Consider the following 17,869-nt stretch of genomic DNA (forward strand, 5'->3'; position numbering starts at 1 on the left):
TCAAGGTTTTCATTCTAAAGAAACCATAGTGACGTAAGTCTATCTTTTACAAACCGTCAAGCAGACGCAAACTTCGTTTTTGTCACTAAATAACTGTCAGATTTGGCGCCAAACTTATGTGAAAACAACAGTTTCTAATTTTCGTGCTTAGTGGTGCTTAGTGTAACAAATAAATAATTTGTTGTGTTGTGTTAAATAAAGTCTTGTTATAATGTCTACTCCATCTAAAAGACCTTCTTCACGTGCATCTTCTGAAGCGCCTACACCATCCCGGCGAACACGATCATCTCAGCAACTCATTGTACCTGAAACTCCACAACGATCTTCTGGTACACCATCTAAAGGTAATTATGTATATTATTTTTTGTGTATGTTATTGAGCTTCAAATAATAATTCAGCTTTATGTCAATTATTTTTTATATTAATTTAAGTATATAAACTTGTTTGCATAATTTAGGTTAGTTTGGGTGCAATAGACTTGTTCATATGAACCACTTCTTAAATATTTAACAGTCATGGTTATACAAATAAATATGATTTTCAGATGGAACACCAGGCACTCCCAGAAGAACCCCTCGTACTCCCAGCCAACAGGCACCAGGGACCTCTCCGGCACGAGCTCTTGCTTCCAGCCCTATTGGTAATTACTCTTATAAGTCATTTATTCTTAACATAGCTCTATACTTTAAACTGTAAGAGAGTTGGGTTAAAATTAATCAGATTTTTGTTCTAGTTATGCTATGACCCTCGCAAATTTGTGTGCTTTTAAATAGCATATGTTTTTGTGCTCATTCATTGCTTCTCTACTACTAATTTACGTAATATGATTATATGTAGCCTACAGTGAATAATAAATTTACTATCCACAACTCAAAAATAATTTTTCATTTCCAACCAACAGCATGTTCAATGCAATCACTATCCACAACTCAATTATTTTTCATTTCCAACCAGTTGTTCTTGAGCATGTTCGGTGCAGTAACTCTTCATCTTTACAATACTATCGACATTAACTCATATTTGTATAAACTGATAACATTACAGGAACCGACATAGACATGAGTTCACCTCTTAACTATGGAACACCAAGTTCCTTGAGCACCCCTCGCTCCCTCATGAGAGGAGCTATGACACCGGCCAGACAGAGGGCTGATCTAAGAGGGCACCAGTTAGGTCCAAATGTACCTGCTCCCACTCCTACTAGAAGAGTAAGTTATATTAATTATATTATATTATTAGTTATGTAAATATCTCATTGTTTTAATGTTAAATTAATCCATCAGTCCTCGGAATCACAGACACAATAGAAAATCTATTGTGTCGCGCCCCGATCGGGGCTTACGGTGGTCAATGGGTTAATATTTGTTGTTATATTTCATGACTAAAATCAAATAAATGTTGTATGTAGTCAATTTATGGGACAGATTTTTTATGTATTAAAATACAAAATTATAACATAATTAGCCTAATTATTTACCAAATTAATATCATAATAAAAAATGTTTTTTTTTTTTAATTGGAAGAAAATATGTGTTGGCTACTATACTAGCTTTGCCATGCGGTTCCTGCAGTCGAAACGACAGCCAAAAGGAAGTATTTCTATAGCTCATTTTATATTCTTGTACATAACTGATCGTATATTACAGGCTGAAGCGGGAGAACCAGAAACAACATCAAGTGAACCACAGTTAGTAGTGTGGGGAACAGATGTGGCTATCGCAGAGTGTAGAGAGAAGTTTATAAAGTTCCTGCAGAGATTTGTGGAGCCCACTGCACTTACTAATGAACCATTGTATGAGTTAAAACTGGAAGAGGTAATTAATTCTCAAAATTATGCCAAATCTTCTTAAAAGGGTTAAAAAAATTTGTAATAATATAGCATGCTTTTACAAAAAATGCAAATACATGATTTTAAAGATATATCTTTTATTATTATATAATAGTTAAATAAATATAAATAAAATAAATATTTTCGCCATTGCTATATGTATTATTAAAAATAATAGAGGTAGTTTAAAACATATCTCTTTAATAATATTTTTCTTTACAGATACATACTTTAGAGGAGCCTTTCTTGGATGTAGACTGTGAACATGTTAAAATTTTTGACCCTAAACTTCATAGACAATTTGTTTGTTATCCACAAGAGGTAAGCTAAACTTTCTCTAATTATTATTATTAATTTATAGGTAATTCTTAAAAATTATTGTTATAAATTTTCTTTTCGGCATAGATATTTTTATGTGAAATAATAAGGTAGGACTATTTTCCCCTAACATTGTTTCTGTATTATTTTTAGGTAATTCCAGCATTTGATGCAGCAGTTAATGAGCTATTTTTTGAGAAGTATCCTGCAGCGGTTTTAGAACATCAGATTCAAGTGAGACCCTATAATGCGCCACAGAGGCACATGAGAGATTTGAATCCAGAAGGTATAATTTAAAAGCTTTATAAAAATAACTAGCTTTCCGCCTGCGGCTTCGCCCGCGTTTTCAAAAAAAACCCGCATAGTTCCCGTTCCCGTGGGATTACCGGGATAAAACCTAGCCTATGTCACTCAGAAATGCTGTAGCTTTCCAACAGTGAAAGAATTTTTTAAATCTGCCAAGTAGTTTCGGAGCCTATTCAATTCATACAAACAAACAAACAAACAAAAAATCAAACCTTTCCTCTTTATAATATTTGTATAGACTAGCGGTCCGCCCCGGCTTCGCCCGTGGTACATATTTACGTTTTCTCTACATAAGAACCATCCTCGTACTTCAAGGAATATAATAAAAAAAGAATTATTGAAATCGATTCAGCCGTTCTCAAGTTAAGCCAATTACTCAAGTTAATTAAGTTCTCAAGCCGCTTACCAACACATTTTGGGATTCATTTTTATATTATAGATAAAGACAAATTATCATAAAAATAATTTGCTTATTGGTACTCATTGTATTGTGCTTGTATTGAATTTAAATTTATTGTTTGTTTATCCTGATATTTAAATAGACAAATTCTTTAGCTTTTATAATAAAATCTTTATAAGAAATCATAAAATAAAAAAATTCAAATTTTTAGAAAAAGTTCAATATCTATGAAAATAAATAGCACAAATGTTATTATAATATGTCTATAGCATCTTCTGTAATAACTCAGGCCCCGGAATAACAGACATAACAGAAAATCTATTGTGTCGTGGACCGATCCGGCCATTCGGGGCTCAATGGGTTAAAAAAAAATGTGTGCGTGTACTAGTGTACACACGTAAGAAGTGAAACTTTTTTATGACCTTAATTTCAGAAAATAATTTACTATATGCAACTTTACATAAATACGTCAATCACGCGTGTAAGGGATAAAAACAAGATGGCGCGTAACGAAAAAATGTTACACTAAATTTTTTTCCAACCTCGATAAAGAAGTTTCACTTCAATAAAACATTCATTTTTCAGATATTGACCAGCTAGTAACCCTATCTGGAATGGTGATCAGAACATCCACAATAGTACCAGAGATGCGAGAAGCATACTTCAAGTGTGCGGTTTGTGGGAGTGCTGCAGTCGCTGAGTTGGAGCGAGGCAGGGTGCCAGAGCCAGCTCATTGTTCCCACTGCAATACTGCACATAGCTTCCAGTTGATACATAACCGCTCACATTTCAGTGATAAACAGTTGGTTAAACTGCAAGAAGCTCCTGGTAAGTAATATTAACTGTTTTTTTTTTTCATATAATATTGGAATGTTTGTTAATAAAGGATAGCATGATGTTATAAAACACCACACATAATTTATTGTATATAGCATGAAACAGTTTTAGCTCTTTGAAATCATTGAAAGTATTTATGTTCACATAACACATCTTACAGCTCAGGGATTGCAAGAACGCAAGTGGCCTTTGTTCTTATATAAATTTTTTTACATACAACTTTAAATGTACATAAATATGTTTCTAGACGACATGCCGGCTGGTCGCACGCCTGCTACAGTGAGCGTGATGGCGCATGGCGCGCTTGTGGAGGGCGTCGGTGCGGGCGAGCGTGTGTTCGTCACCGGCGTGTTCCGCGCCGCGCCCGCGTCGGTCAACCCGCGCCGCGCCACGCTGCGCGCGCTGCACCGCACGCACGTGGACGCGCTGCACTACCGCAAGACGCACGCCGACCGGCTGCACGACATGGAGGACGGGTGAGCGTGTGACGTCACCGGCGTGTTCCGCGCCGCGCCCGCGTCGGTCAACCCGCGCCGCGCCACGCTGCGCGCGCTGCACCGCACGCACGTGGACGCGCTGCACTACCGCAAGACGCACGCCGACCGGCTGCACGACATGGAGGACGGGTGAGCGTGTGACGTCACCGGCGTGTTCCGCGCCGCGCCCGCGTCGGTCAACCCGCGCCGCGCCACGCTGCGCGCGCTGCACCGCACGCACGTGGACGCGCTGCACTACCGCAAGACGCACGCCGACCGGCTGCACGACATGGAGGACGGGTGAGCGTGTGACGTCACCGGCGTGTTCCGCGCCGCGCCCGCGTCGGTCAACCCGCGCCGCGCCACGCTGCGCGCGCTGCACCGCACGCACGTGGACGCGCTGCACTACCGCAAGACGCACGCCGACCGGCTGCACGACATGGAGGACGGGTGAGCGTGTGACGTCACCGGCGTGTTCCGCGCCGCGCCCGCGTCGGTCAACCCGCGCCGCGCCACGCTGCGCGCGCTGCACCGCACGCACGTGGACGCGCTGCACTACCGCAAGACGCACGCCGACCGGCTGCACGACATGGAGGACGGGTGAGCGTGTGACGTCACCGGCGTGTTCCGCGCCGCGCCCGCGTCGGTCAACCCGCGCCGCGCCACGCTGCGCGCGCTGCACCGCACGCACGTGGACGCGCTGCACTACCGCAAGACGCACGCCGACCGGCTGCACGACATGGAGGACGGGTGAGCGTGTGACGTCACCGGCGTGTTCCGCGCCGCGCCCGCGTCGGTCAACCCGCGCCGCGCCACGCTGCGCGCGCTGCACCGCACGCACGTGGACGCGCTGCACTACCGCAAGACGCACGCCGACCGGCTGCACGACATGGAGGACGGGTGAGCGTGTGACGTCACCGGCGTGTTCCGCGCCGCGCCCGCGTCGGTCAACCCGCGCCGCGCCACGCTGCGCGCGCTGCACCGCACGCACGTGGACGCGCTGCACTACCGCAAGACGCACGCCGACCGGCTGCACGACATGGAGGACGGGTGAGCGTGTGACGTCACCGGCGTGTTCCGCGCCGCGCCCGCGTCGGTCAACCCGCGCCGCGCCACGCTGCGCGCGCTGCACCGCACGCACGTGGACGCGCTGCACTACCGCAAGACGCACGCCGACCGGCTGCACGACATGGAGGACGGGTGAGCGTGTGACGTCACCAAGTGTTGGGTGCCGTGCCGCCGTAACGAGCGTGTGTAGGTGCCATGACAACGCAACGCGCGCGTGTTGAGTGCCATGCAGCCGTAACCAGTGTGTGTAGGTGCCATGCCAACACAACCCGCGCGTGTTGAGTGCCATGCAGCCGTAACCAGTGTGTGTAGGTGCCATGCCAACACAACCCGCGCGTGTTGAGTGCCATGCAGCCGTAACCAGTGTGTGTAGGTGCCATGCCAACACAACCCGCGCGTGTTGGTTACCACGCTAACGCAACCCGCACGTACAGGGTGCCGAGCTGGCAAAACGCGTGCGTATAGGTGATGTAGTTCCGGAACCCGCGATCAACATTGTTACATGTTCTCAGAAATTTGTGTCCCCACTGTGGATCAAACAAACAAACAAAAATACTTTATTGTGCACCATAGTGAGAAGTACAAGTAAGGACACAATACAATAATTGATAGAAGAGCACAACAGGCGGTCTTATCGCTCAGACAGCGATCTCTTCCAGACAACTGTAGATACGTTTATCTACAGCCTACGTCAATCTCATACATTCGTAGTCTATTCTATTGAACGCTACGCTAACAGAAAGCCACTTGACTAGGGGGGCTGGTGGACAAAGAGACGCAGTGCAAAAGTAATAAAAAAATGGATCAAAGTGGATCACTTTATAAACCAACACTACGAAACATTTCAACATAAATATAAGAATGAAGCATTTAATTCAATTTAAAATCTATTTCAGGAAGGAACACCAGTTCCCACCTGAACGCGTGGAATTATTCAAGACTTTGGCCTCACAACCGGATTGCTACGAAAGACTGGCGAGGGCTATCGCGCCGTCTATTTATGAAAACTTAGACATTAAGAAAGGAGTTCTCCTACAATTGCTTGGTGGTACAAAGAAGAATTTTAATGCCGCTGGTCGGACACATTTCAGGTATACTAAATTGTATAGATTAAAAAAATTATGTTGTCCAAAACTTTCCTACGAACATTTATTGCTTTAGCGAATGACAGTTTTAAATTTACGATAATCATTACATAGATTTTTATTTATATTATTTGCGAAGAAATTCGTACATCAACCTCGTATAACCTATCACTGTTGTTCTTGCGTAAAAATAACGCTTCCAGATCGCACAGGATGCATTTCATTGCTCCTGAGCTTACGAGGCATTATTATTAGGCAATTATTCAATAAAAAGCATCTAATCATCTATAACAAAGTTTAATCTGAAAAACTGGTCACTTTCAGCCTAAAAACTAGTTACTTATTTATTTATTCATCTTTGGGAAACAAAACAATGTTTCTTAAATTAAAAGACAAAATACTATACACATAATATCAGCAAAGTTTCCGCTGAAATTTACATTCTTTAGAGAAACACATTCAATCACATAAAGTATACCTTAATTAAATTTTACATTTAATTTATGACGTGACAACGTCTTATAATTCGATAGAGCCGGCTGCACGCACGAAAAAACATGACTCATGCGGCGTTACCTCGCTCTGAGGCGTTCCATGTAAGGCTTGAAGTGCAAGCGAGAGCGCGGAACGAGTGACAAAGAAGCACAATCGGACGTTGTCACGTTCAACTATCGTCAGTAAACCGACTTTACAGACGACCATTTTTTTAAGTTATATCTATACTAATATTATAAAGCTGAAGAGTTTGTTTGTTTGTTTGAACGCGCTAATCTCGGGAACTACTGGTCCGATTTGAAAAATTATTTCGGTGTTAGATAGCCCATTTATCGAGGAAGGTTATAGGTTATATATTATCGCGCTAGGACCAACAGAGGAGGAGCCGCGGGGGTGAAACCGCGCGGAGCAGCTAGTCCTAATTATAATGCCCCTTTCAGATCAGAGATAAACATCCTACTATGCGGCGACCCGGGCACCAGCAAGTCGCAGCTGCTCCGCTGGGTGCACGCGCTGGTGCCGCGCGCGCAGTACACGTCGGGGCGCGGCTCGTCCGCTGTGGGGCTCACGGCCTACGTCACCAAGGACCCGGACACGCGCCAGCTGATCCTGCAGACGTATGTATAGCTGTTGAGCTTAGAAAAAAGCATATCCAGCAGTAAAAACCCAAAAAAGAGCTATAAAAAGACGTGTGGCACTCGGGGACTGCCGCGGTAAAGCTATTGCATAGCATGCCTTCAAGCCACACCTCCGAGCCCGTCGGAGTGGGGAGCGTGAGGTTTTTTCGTTACGGAATTTCTCGATTCGGTCCCGCGCTCAAGGCCCGGTATAGAAGCAATAGCTTAAAAAAAGTAGAAGCAATTCTTGCTTATCTTAAAGCAAAGACCAAAAAAGAGCTATAAAAAATGCAAATATTTCTTATGATAACATAAACGTCCCTTAGACACATAACTGAAAGAGTAGAATAAATTCGATTGCCCGAGTTGGTCAGGCGTCGCCCCAGATTGGCGGTAAGACACGGATTCGTATCCCACCTCGAATCATGATCTATTTTTTTTCTATCCTTTAAAAAATTATATTTATAATTATTAATGTATATTCAATACTAGCGGTCCGCCCCGGCTTCGCCCTTGGTTACATATTTCGCAATAAAATGTAATTTCATCAAAATCGGTTGAGAGGTATAAGCGGGAAAGCGTAACAGAGAGACAGACAGAGTTACTTTCGCATTTATAATATTAGTAGGGATATATTACGCATTTGAATGCCATAAAACCAAAATTAAATTAATAAAAATAAAATAAAATTGTTATTTATTTTTGCAATTCAAGGCACGTACTATACTTATCCTGCTTTATTCAATCCTGTTCATTTGGGAGACTTAGTCCAATGGCTTTGTTTCTAGAAAAAACAGGTATCTATACTAATATTATAAAGCTGAAGAGTTTGTTTGTTTGTTTGTTTGATTGTTTGTTTGTTTGTTTGTTTGAACGCGCTAATCTCGGGAACTACTGGTCCGATTTGAAAAATTCTTTCGGTGTTAGATAGCCCATTTATCGAGGAAGGCTATAGGCTATATATCATCACGCTAAGACCAACAGGAGCGGAGCAATGCGGGTGAAACCGCGGGGAACAGCTAGTATTATATATATTGGAGACGCCCGTGTTGAGGCTGTCACTTTTGACGCCAACAACTCTGTACGTGTCCAACAATTATTTTATTCAGTGTGTGTAATGAAATGAAAACTTATTAAAACATGGGTGTTTAAAGTCATAGTAAGATAGTCTAGCTAGACAACTAGCTTTCAGCCCGCTAGAATAGAAAAAAAAAATAATAAAAAACTTTGTGATATTACAGAGGTGCATTAGTGCTGGCCGATAACGGAATATGCTGCATTGATGAGTTTGACAAAATGAACGATTCCACTCGAAGTGTGCTTCATGAGGTAAGAAATCTAATTATTAAGTTAAATTCATAATGTCATATCCAGTAAAAAAAACTTCCTCATTTTTATAAGACGGTTCATAATATCTTAAATAATAAAATAACTGTTACGTAAATAACAATTTTTTTTTCAACCTTACAGGATATTGTTCGCTCGACATAAGCATGTATATTGTATAACTGTAATATAATAATTTATTTACTTTCAGGTAATGGAACAACAAACGCTATCTATAGCCAAAGCGGGTATAATCTGTCAGTTAAACGCAAGAACGTCCATTTTAGCAGCCGCAAACCCAGCTGAGTCACAGTGGAATAAGAATAAAACTATTGTGGAGAATGTACAACTGCCGCATACTTTGATGTCCAGGTAGGTTGGGTTTTTACTTGAAATTATATTTTTGTCAAATAATTCGGCTGTTTAGACTGTTTAACCTTCAAGCGGGCGCGCGGCCATTTGTAACGGAAGCGGGCGCGCGTAACCGAAAAGACGTTTGGGATGAATAAAAGAAATAAAGCACTAATTATTCAATAATTATTTATTTATTTGCATTTAGATGTATTATCATTGTCTTTAAAGTCTATTTTGTGAAAAAAAGTAATTAAAATTATGAAAAAGAAACAATTATTAAACTAATTAACATAACTCAAATATTCTTTGGATCATAACAAAAATTAGGAACACAAAACCCTTTTATATGTCGCAGACTAGTAGGTATACTTAGTCAAATTATAAAAAAATATAAAATAAGAATAAAAATGAATCAACTTTGGTTTAGTTTTCATCAGAATCAGTTTCTTTGTCCATATAACATTGATTGCAAATAAACGTTGTATGACTTCTGCAAATATTTTTCATACATTTCACACATTGCGTTTTTGATTGCCTCCTCTTTTTGGCTGGACATATTTTACAAGTTCCTCTGCATGTGCCAGAACTAACTGCTTCTGTATCTGCAGCACCAACTTCCATATTCAAATGCTCTCTTATGTTTCTTTTTAGTTTTCTTGGAAGGCCTGCCATCGTTGATCTTCTTTGGACGTACTCTTTCGTCAATTCAGTGCCTAATGCCCGTAAATACATACGTCTTTTCTTTATAGTTACATTGTTTGCCCTCAATATCACCATACTATTTATTCCTGCAATATCCAGAAGACGAAAGAATAGCGTCAATGGCCATCTATTATTCTTCCTTGACACCGAATACATTTTTACTTTTTTATCGACTTCATCGACACCCCCCTTTGTTTTATTGTAAAAAGTAACGATGCTGGGTTTGCGCTTCTCATTTGTACTTTCATCTATTTCTGCAGCACAATGAAGTGATGATATAAGAACTACAGATCTTTTCTTTTTAGGTACGTAAGATACGAGAGTTGCTGTATCTGAAAATCCAAATTGACTTGAATATTCAGGTTTATTTTTATCTATAAAGCAAGGAGGAATTTCTTTCTTGTTTTTGCGGATGGTACCCACAACAGAAATCTTATGATCCTTGGCCAAATCATTCGTCAGCGGCACACTGGTATACCAATTATCGACGGTAAGGTTTCTCCCAGTGCCTGAAATTGGTGTAATTAGTCTCTTCACGACGTCTGATGCAGCATTACTCAACTGGTATGGGCCTTCAGGCTGCTTGCCAGCATAAAGTTCAATATTTAGGACGTAAAACGTAGCAGCATCTACTAGTGGATAAAGTTTGATGCCGTATTTGTCGGGCTTTGATTTCATGTACTGTCGGAAAGGACATTTTCCTCGAAAGCCAACCATCATCTCATCGATTACAACATTCTCTCCCACTGAATATGGCAAAAGACAGTTTTGTGTAAACATATCTAAAACTTCTCTTATTGGCGCAGCTTTGTCTAGAGTACGACGAGCTTGTCGCGTAGTAGCATCATCAAACCGGAATGAATTCAGTAGAAATTTCATTCTTTTCACTGACATAGTAGTAGGAAAAATAGGTATACCTGTCCCATCACTTGCATATAAATCTTCTAAATTAGCGTGTGATGTCTTCAAGGATCCCGCTATGTACAATAATCCGAAAAGTGCTCGGATTTCCACCGCATCTGTCGGTTTACAGTCACGTATTCTGTTATACGATGGCACTTTTTTTTGAATAAATTCGTTGGTATGTCTAACAACTTGTTCAATAATATTCTCTGAAATGAATAAACTCCAGGCTTGCGTAAATGTCGTCACACCCACACCATTTCTACGAATGCCCGCATCTTCGGTTAGAATATTTTGAACTCGACGCCTCACTCTATTATTGTTAGATATTTGCCACTTCGTTACTTTATCGCGCCCAGTAAAGCGGCTACTTATTTCTGAAAGTGGCAATTCATCCTCTTCTGAGTCCGAACAGTTTGATTCCTCAGCAGGTAGAGGTTCCTCTGCAACGATGTGGTCGGAAGTTTCAGAGCCTTGGTCGCTAAGCTCCGATTCACTTTCTTCTTCGTCTTCATTTAGTAACTCGAGTATTGCACTTTCTGATAACCGTCCACGACTCATTTTATATAAAAATATCCAAGCTTAATTCAATAATACTGAATGATGGCCGAAGAACTACTATGAGAGTGAACGAGGGTAAGTCGCGTTAAGCGTCGCGCGTAACCTTTTCGACGACAGGCGCGTGTAGTCCTTTCGACGACTGCGCCGGAACTAAAACAATTGCGATCTGTGAAGTGGGGGGAGCGCCCCGTGCAACGGTTTATTCTTTGTTTTACTCCCAATGACATAGCGACAGGCTACTAGAAGTGACAAATAAATGTAGTGGATAATATTAGTAATATGAATGAAAATGTACTAAACGCGGTCGATTCGACTACGCGCGCCCGCTTGAAGGTTAAGTACATAAATTTAATTAAAACACCTATACGAAATTATAAGTATTTAGATAAATACATATAAATAATTAAATAGAGATTATAAACTCGCACTCGCATCCTCCCCATATCAATCCTCCCCATAACCATCCTCCCCACTCCCATCCTTCCCACTCCCATCCTCCTGACTCACATCCTCCCCACTTATATCCTCCCCTCGCTACTCCCATCCTCCCCTCTCCCATCCTCCCCACTCGCATCCTCCCCATAACCATCCTCCCCATACCCATCCTCCCTCTCCCATCCTCCCCACTCCCATCCTCCCTCTCCCATCCTCCCCACTCCCATCCTCCCCACTCCCATCCTCCCCACTCACATCCTCCCCACTCCCATCCTCCCAACTTCGATCCTTTCCACTACGATCCTCCCCACAGCCGTCCTCCTCATTCCTATCTTCCCTTCCCATTTCTAACCTCCCCTCGCCCATCCTCGCTACTCCCATCCTCCCCATTACGATCCTCTCCACTCGCATCCTCCCCATAACAATCCTCACTCCCATCCTACCCACCGCCATCCTCACCACAGCTATCCTCCCCTTGCCCATCCTCGCTACTACGATCCTCCCCACTCGCATCTTCCCCACAGCCATCCTCCCCATTTCGATCCTCCCCACACTCATCCTCCCCACTCCCATCCTCCTCACTAGCATCCTCCCCACCACCATCCTCCCCACAGCCATCCTCACCTCTCCCATCCTCCCCACAGCCATCCTCACCTCTCCCATCCTCCCCACTTCCATCCTCACCTCGTCCATTCTCGCCACTCCCATCCTCCCCACTCTATCCTCCCCTCTCCCATCCTTGCCCCTCCCATCCTCCCCATTACGATCCTTCCCACTCGCATCCTCCCCACTCCCATCCTTCCCATACCCATCCTCCCCACTCCCAAGTTCCCCGTACACTTTTTTTACAGGCGATTATTCTGTTACTATTGCAGATATCAAAAAAATTTAAACTGATATCGAAAGCTATTATATTATTATTATCGGTGAAACTGTGGAACGATTTGCCACCTGCGGTATTCCCGAACAACTACGACATTGGGGCCTTCAAGAAAAGAGCTTATTTGTCCATGAAAGGCCGGCAAAGCACCTGTAACACTCCTAGTGTTACAAGTGTTTATGGGCGGTGGTGACCACTTAACATCAGGTGGCCCATCTGCTCCTTTGCTTGCTCTAACATAAAAAAAAAAAAAAAAAAAAAAAAAAAAAAAAGCCCTTTACCTAATGAGTAAAATGACAATAATAACTTTGAAATAATAAAACTATATTTCCAGTTTTCCAAAAAAGTTACATTAAAGTATTAAACACACAATTAAAAAAAAATCAAAGGTTATAAAAAATCATTTTCTTAAATCATAAATAACAATACAATTCCAATTTCAGGTTCGATCTAATATTCTTAGTGCTCGACCCACAAGACGAGGTGTTCGATAGACGTCTGGCGTCACATTTAGTGTCACTATACTATAAGGATCCCGCAGAAGTGCAGGAAGACGATGAGGATGTTGTTGTAAGAATTGTTGTTTTTTGACGTGACAACGTCTTATAATTCGATAGAGCCGGCTGCACGCACGAAAAAACATGACTCATGCGGCGTTACCTCGCTTTGAGGCGTTCCATGTAAGGCTTGAAGTGCAAGCGAGAGCGCGTAACGAGCGACAAAGAAGCACAATCGGACGTTGTCACGTTCAACTATCGTCAGTAAAGAGACTTTACAGACAACCAATTTTTGTGTGTTTGTAATATAACTGTTATATGGAAAGGATTGAAAAAATGCTGTTGTGGATTGGCTCCATTAGAATGTAGTTAACTAGTTATGATAGATAAATGGTAGTGCAATTTATTTTGAATTATTTGAAATATTTTAGTGTCCATTTTGTTTTCGAGTAAAATCTATGAAATCTAAATGACAATAAAAAAAATATTTTGGTGCATGTTATATGTTTTTGACACTTATTTGAGTGAAGATAATATAATATTTCCCTAAAACAGGGAAATATATTATGTATATTATTTAACATAAAGAATAACCATTTATATTTTTACAGGGAATGAGTCTTATGAGGGACTACATAGCGTTTTCAAAGGAACATGTTCAACCCGTACTAAGTGAAGCCGCGCAACAAAGGCTAATAGATGCTTATGTTGATATGAGGTAAGTTATTTACTTTTTATGTATATTTTATTCTTATTTTTTTGGAAATTCATTCTTTGGACAATAAAAAATCAAAATGTATAATATGACCAATTAAGACATCGTTTTTATGGTGATGGTATTTTTTTATGTATGCTTTGTACTACTTATAATATTAGTTTTTTATTGGATAGTCCACTTAATTAAGATCTGCTCACTCTACAATTTTATCGTCAAAGCATACATAAATAAACAAAGACTTCGACTTTTTATTGCCATTTACTTTTGTACGCCACAGACCTAACCTGTGAAATCCATACTCTGTCTGTTACTCAATCACGCTTTAACTACTGAACCAATTTGCATGAATTTAGTATAGAGATATTTTGATAGCCAAGAAAGGACATAGGCTACTTTTTACCCCGGCAAATAGGACAGGTTTTATCCCGGAAATCCCACGGGAACGGGAACTATGCGGGTTTTTCTTTGACTGCGCGGGCGAAGCCGCGGGCGGAAAGCTAGTTATCAATATGTCCTTACCGTATAAAAACACTAAAATCATCTTAAAACACCATTTAATAATTTCCAGACGAGTAGGAAGCGGTCGTGGTCAAATATCAGCGTATCCACGACAATTGGAGTCTCTGATTCGTCTCGCGGAAGCGCATGCAAGAGTGAGATTGTGTGGTACTGTGGAAGTGTCTGATGTTGATGAAGCTGCTCGGTGAGTTAATTTTATAATAATATCATGATTATTTATTTTTTATTTTTTGACGTGACAACGTCTTATAATTCGATAGCGCCGGCTGCACGCACGAAAAAACATGACTCATGCGGCGTTACCTCGCTCTGAGGCGTTCCATGCTGAAGTGCAAGGAGAGCGCGGTACGAGTGACAAAGAAGCGCAATCGGACGTTGTCACGTTCAACTATCGTCAGTAAACCGACTTTACAGACAACCAATTTTTTTTATTCATGAATAGGTAAACATTTGGCCGCTGTTTCACCTGATGGTAAGTGACAACGCGTCCTAAGTTTTTACCTAGAAGGTGCCTATTCACATTTGCTTTGAATTTGGATAGAAGAAGCTGGAAAAACTGCATTCGGTAGAGAGTTCCAATCCTTGGATGTTCGAAAGAGAACTGATGACGATAGTCGCTTTGTGCGAATTTTAGGGATGTAAAGTAATTAAATGTAATTTGTTTTTTACATGCCTTCAGTTAATTTCATGGTAAGTGCGTAAGCGTTATTAACGGGATATTTGATACGTATAAAATCACATTGCAAATTGTAAAAAAATGAAATAAAACTTTCAAAAAATTCCAGAGATACGTTTCTGTTTAAACACTGTCTAGTTTTCTGGATTTTAAACAAGAGCATTACATAATAAAATCCGCAAAATATATCTAACTCTCGCATTTTTAATTTAACAGCTTTTTATAAATTATACCATACAATATTTTTACTAATGTAATAAATAATAATATATTTCCAGTCTCCACCGCGAAGCGCTAAAGCAATCAGCGACCGACCCTGCATCAGGTCGCATAGACGTGGGAATCCTAACCACAGGGCTCGGAGCAGCAGCTCGACGCAGAAAGGCAGACCTTATAGCTGCGTTACGGACTCTCATACAACCGCTCGCTAAACCGCACACTACGACACATGCCAAGTTGCTGCAAGAAGTTAATAGTAGTTCGCAGATTGTGAGTAATTCCATATTTTAAATTTACTCTTCCATTCCAAATTTGAAATTTACTCTTCCATTCCAAATTTGAAATTTGGTAGACCAATCAATGCTAGCCTGTGGAAACTCATACAACCACACACTACGATACATGCGAAGTTGCTGCAGGAGAATAGTGGTTCGCAGATTGAGAGTGTACAATACATTCGAAACCAGTTCTGTAGTTCTTGAGTTATAAGTAGTGTTAACCTTAACATAGCTTTCTTTGGAATAATACATTGATATTGACATAGTTGTAATTGACACCAAAAGGAAGTTAAAAAAAGTTTTAGTTTAAAACTTTAAACAAAGTTACTACGACACTATTACCAAATACAATACAATAAAAACTTTCAGACAAAAAGTATTTATTTTATTTATGTATCTATTTTTTTCCAGACGGTGACTCGAGAGCAACTCGACGAAGCGTTACGAGATCTGCAAGATGAAGGCAAAGTTGTTGTTGTTAGCCACACTCATGTTAGATTGTGTTAATTTTCAACGTTTTTTATTTTAGTTCGTAATTAATAATTATGTAAGATTAATTATGTGTCATGTGTTGTCAATTTAATTATTTTTATTAAAAATAATGTTGTCGCTATATTATTAAGTTTGAATGAATCTTGTATTATTGAAATAAATGTCATTTTTAAGAAAAGCTCTTTATTAATAACATCGCTCTTTGACTGTTATAAATGTAAAATTAAATGAAAGCATCAAAAAATGATTATACTCTGTCCATTATATTATTTGCTTTTTGACAGCTTCACGCCTATGAAGGATTGTATTGTCTATGTTAAAATGTCATACAAATAATTATCGTTCTTCATGGACAGGTCCCGCCCACTTAGTGATGTCTACACAGAATTATTCAATGATGGGTCGATAGATTATAATAATCGATAGAAATACTCTGTAAAATATATCCGATGCAGAATAACTCTTCTATTATGTTATAATATAATTTAAACGTAAAGACAACCAAATTGTAAGATAGAAACCAATAAATAATAAAATATTAGTTTAGTTTAGTTTTAACATACAATGCATAGATACCTAATAAGATAGGTCTTATTATTACATATCTTATTAGTACGTTTACGTTGTAATTATTATTTACGTACCTGATTCGATTTATGATAATATTTTTAATTTATAATTGAAATGGTATCACAATCGATAATCTTTTGAACATCACTTCTGGTATCACCCGTCGAGCTGTCAAAAAGCAATTCTTCTAGTGGACAGACTATAATCATGTTATTGAGCTGTGCTGAGTATGCAAAAACCGCCATGTAATATAACTGTGATTTTTTAATAAATACTTTTATACAAGTTTTTGTCTTTTATTATATTTTACATAAAATATGTAAATGCTGAATTTTTTCGCAAATTTCGACATTCGCAAGGGAATCAAAACCTACAGGGTACTTCCCATGGACACAGTGTTGCAGTTTGGTAGAAACTTAGAAAATAACGTCTTTTAATACAGATATATTAGGAATAATTGCGAAAAACATGAATTTAAATACGTTATATAAAAAAAAACGGGTTGCACTCCGGGAGTGCCGGCAGAAGTGAAAACTTGATTATTAACGTTCAGCATGTTTGATATTTTGGAATGGTATCCGTCTTACGCTTTTTCGATCAGGCCACGTGTCCTGACGCGAGTTTAAGATTCTATACCCAACGCCGCTAAAGAAGTTTTCACTTCAAAAATATGTTTAATAATTTTAAACTTACAATCCCTTTACTCATGAACGCTTACGAAATTTATATCGAATATTCAAATCTACGGTCCCTTGAAGCTGTGAAAAAATCAAACTTATAGCCAACGATATCAAAAGATACATTAATTATGCTGCAAATTATCGCAAATGTCAACATTCGCATGCGAATCAAAACTTAGATTATACTTCCCGTGAACTCAAATTCGGTTAAAAGCAATGTCTTATAACTAAATAAAATAAAAATTGCTAAAACAATCTTGTAAGTCTTACAACATAATAAAAGGTTAAAGGTAGGTTTGTTCGGAGCCCTCGGTGCGCGAGTCCGACTCGTACTTGGGCAGTTTTAATAAAATGGTTTGTGAAGTCAACTCGATTTTTTTTATATTCAAATTTATTTTTACCATTTATGTAAAAGGACATATTAATGTGGTAGTAATTATTATTTACTAACTAATATTCACATATGAGTAATGAAACATTAAATAATAATAATTAAAGTAAAAAAACACGCTCAAGCTCATGAAATTATTTTATTCTCACCTATCCGTTACATATTAAATTAACATACAGATAAAGCTAATGAGCTTGTTAAAAATAGGTAAATTTATTTTAATCTACTCTATCTATA

At 39.9% G+C, this 17,869-nt stretch overlaps 1 protein-coding gene across 1 annotated transcript; it reads left to right on the plus strand.

The window, feature by feature from the left end:
- The first annotated feature begins 101 nt into the window (after positions 1–101).
- On the plus strand, positions 102–16,533 carry dpa (disc proliferation abnormal). The gene is made up of 17 exons (XM_090110679.1): positions 102–344; positions 546–641; positions 1,046–1,209; positions 1,648–1,815; positions 2,052–2,150; positions 2,301–2,433; positions 3,439–3,681; positions 3,938–4,166; positions 6,131–6,325; positions 7,255–7,431; positions 8,673–8,760; positions 8,969–9,129; positions 13,036–13,162; positions 13,701–13,807; positions 14,376–14,510; positions 15,281–15,491; positions 15,911–16,533. The coding sequence occupies exons 1-17, from the start codon at positions 212–214 to the stop codon at positions 16,004–16,006; spliced, it is 2,562 nt and encodes an 853-aa protein (XP_089966805.1). The 5' UTR covers positions 102–211; the 3' UTR covers positions 16,007–16,533.
- Positions 16,534–17,869: the final 1,336 nt, after the last annotated feature.

This window comes from Colias eurytheme, chromosome 16, assembly GCF_061535395.1.
Source record: "Colias eurytheme isolate Ceu_HAF_F1 chromosome 16, ilColEury1 Martin Lab GWU primary, whole genome shotgun sequence".
Classification (NCBI taxonomy): Eukaryota; Metazoa; Arthropoda; class Insecta; order Lepidoptera; family Pieridae; genus Colias; species Colias eurytheme.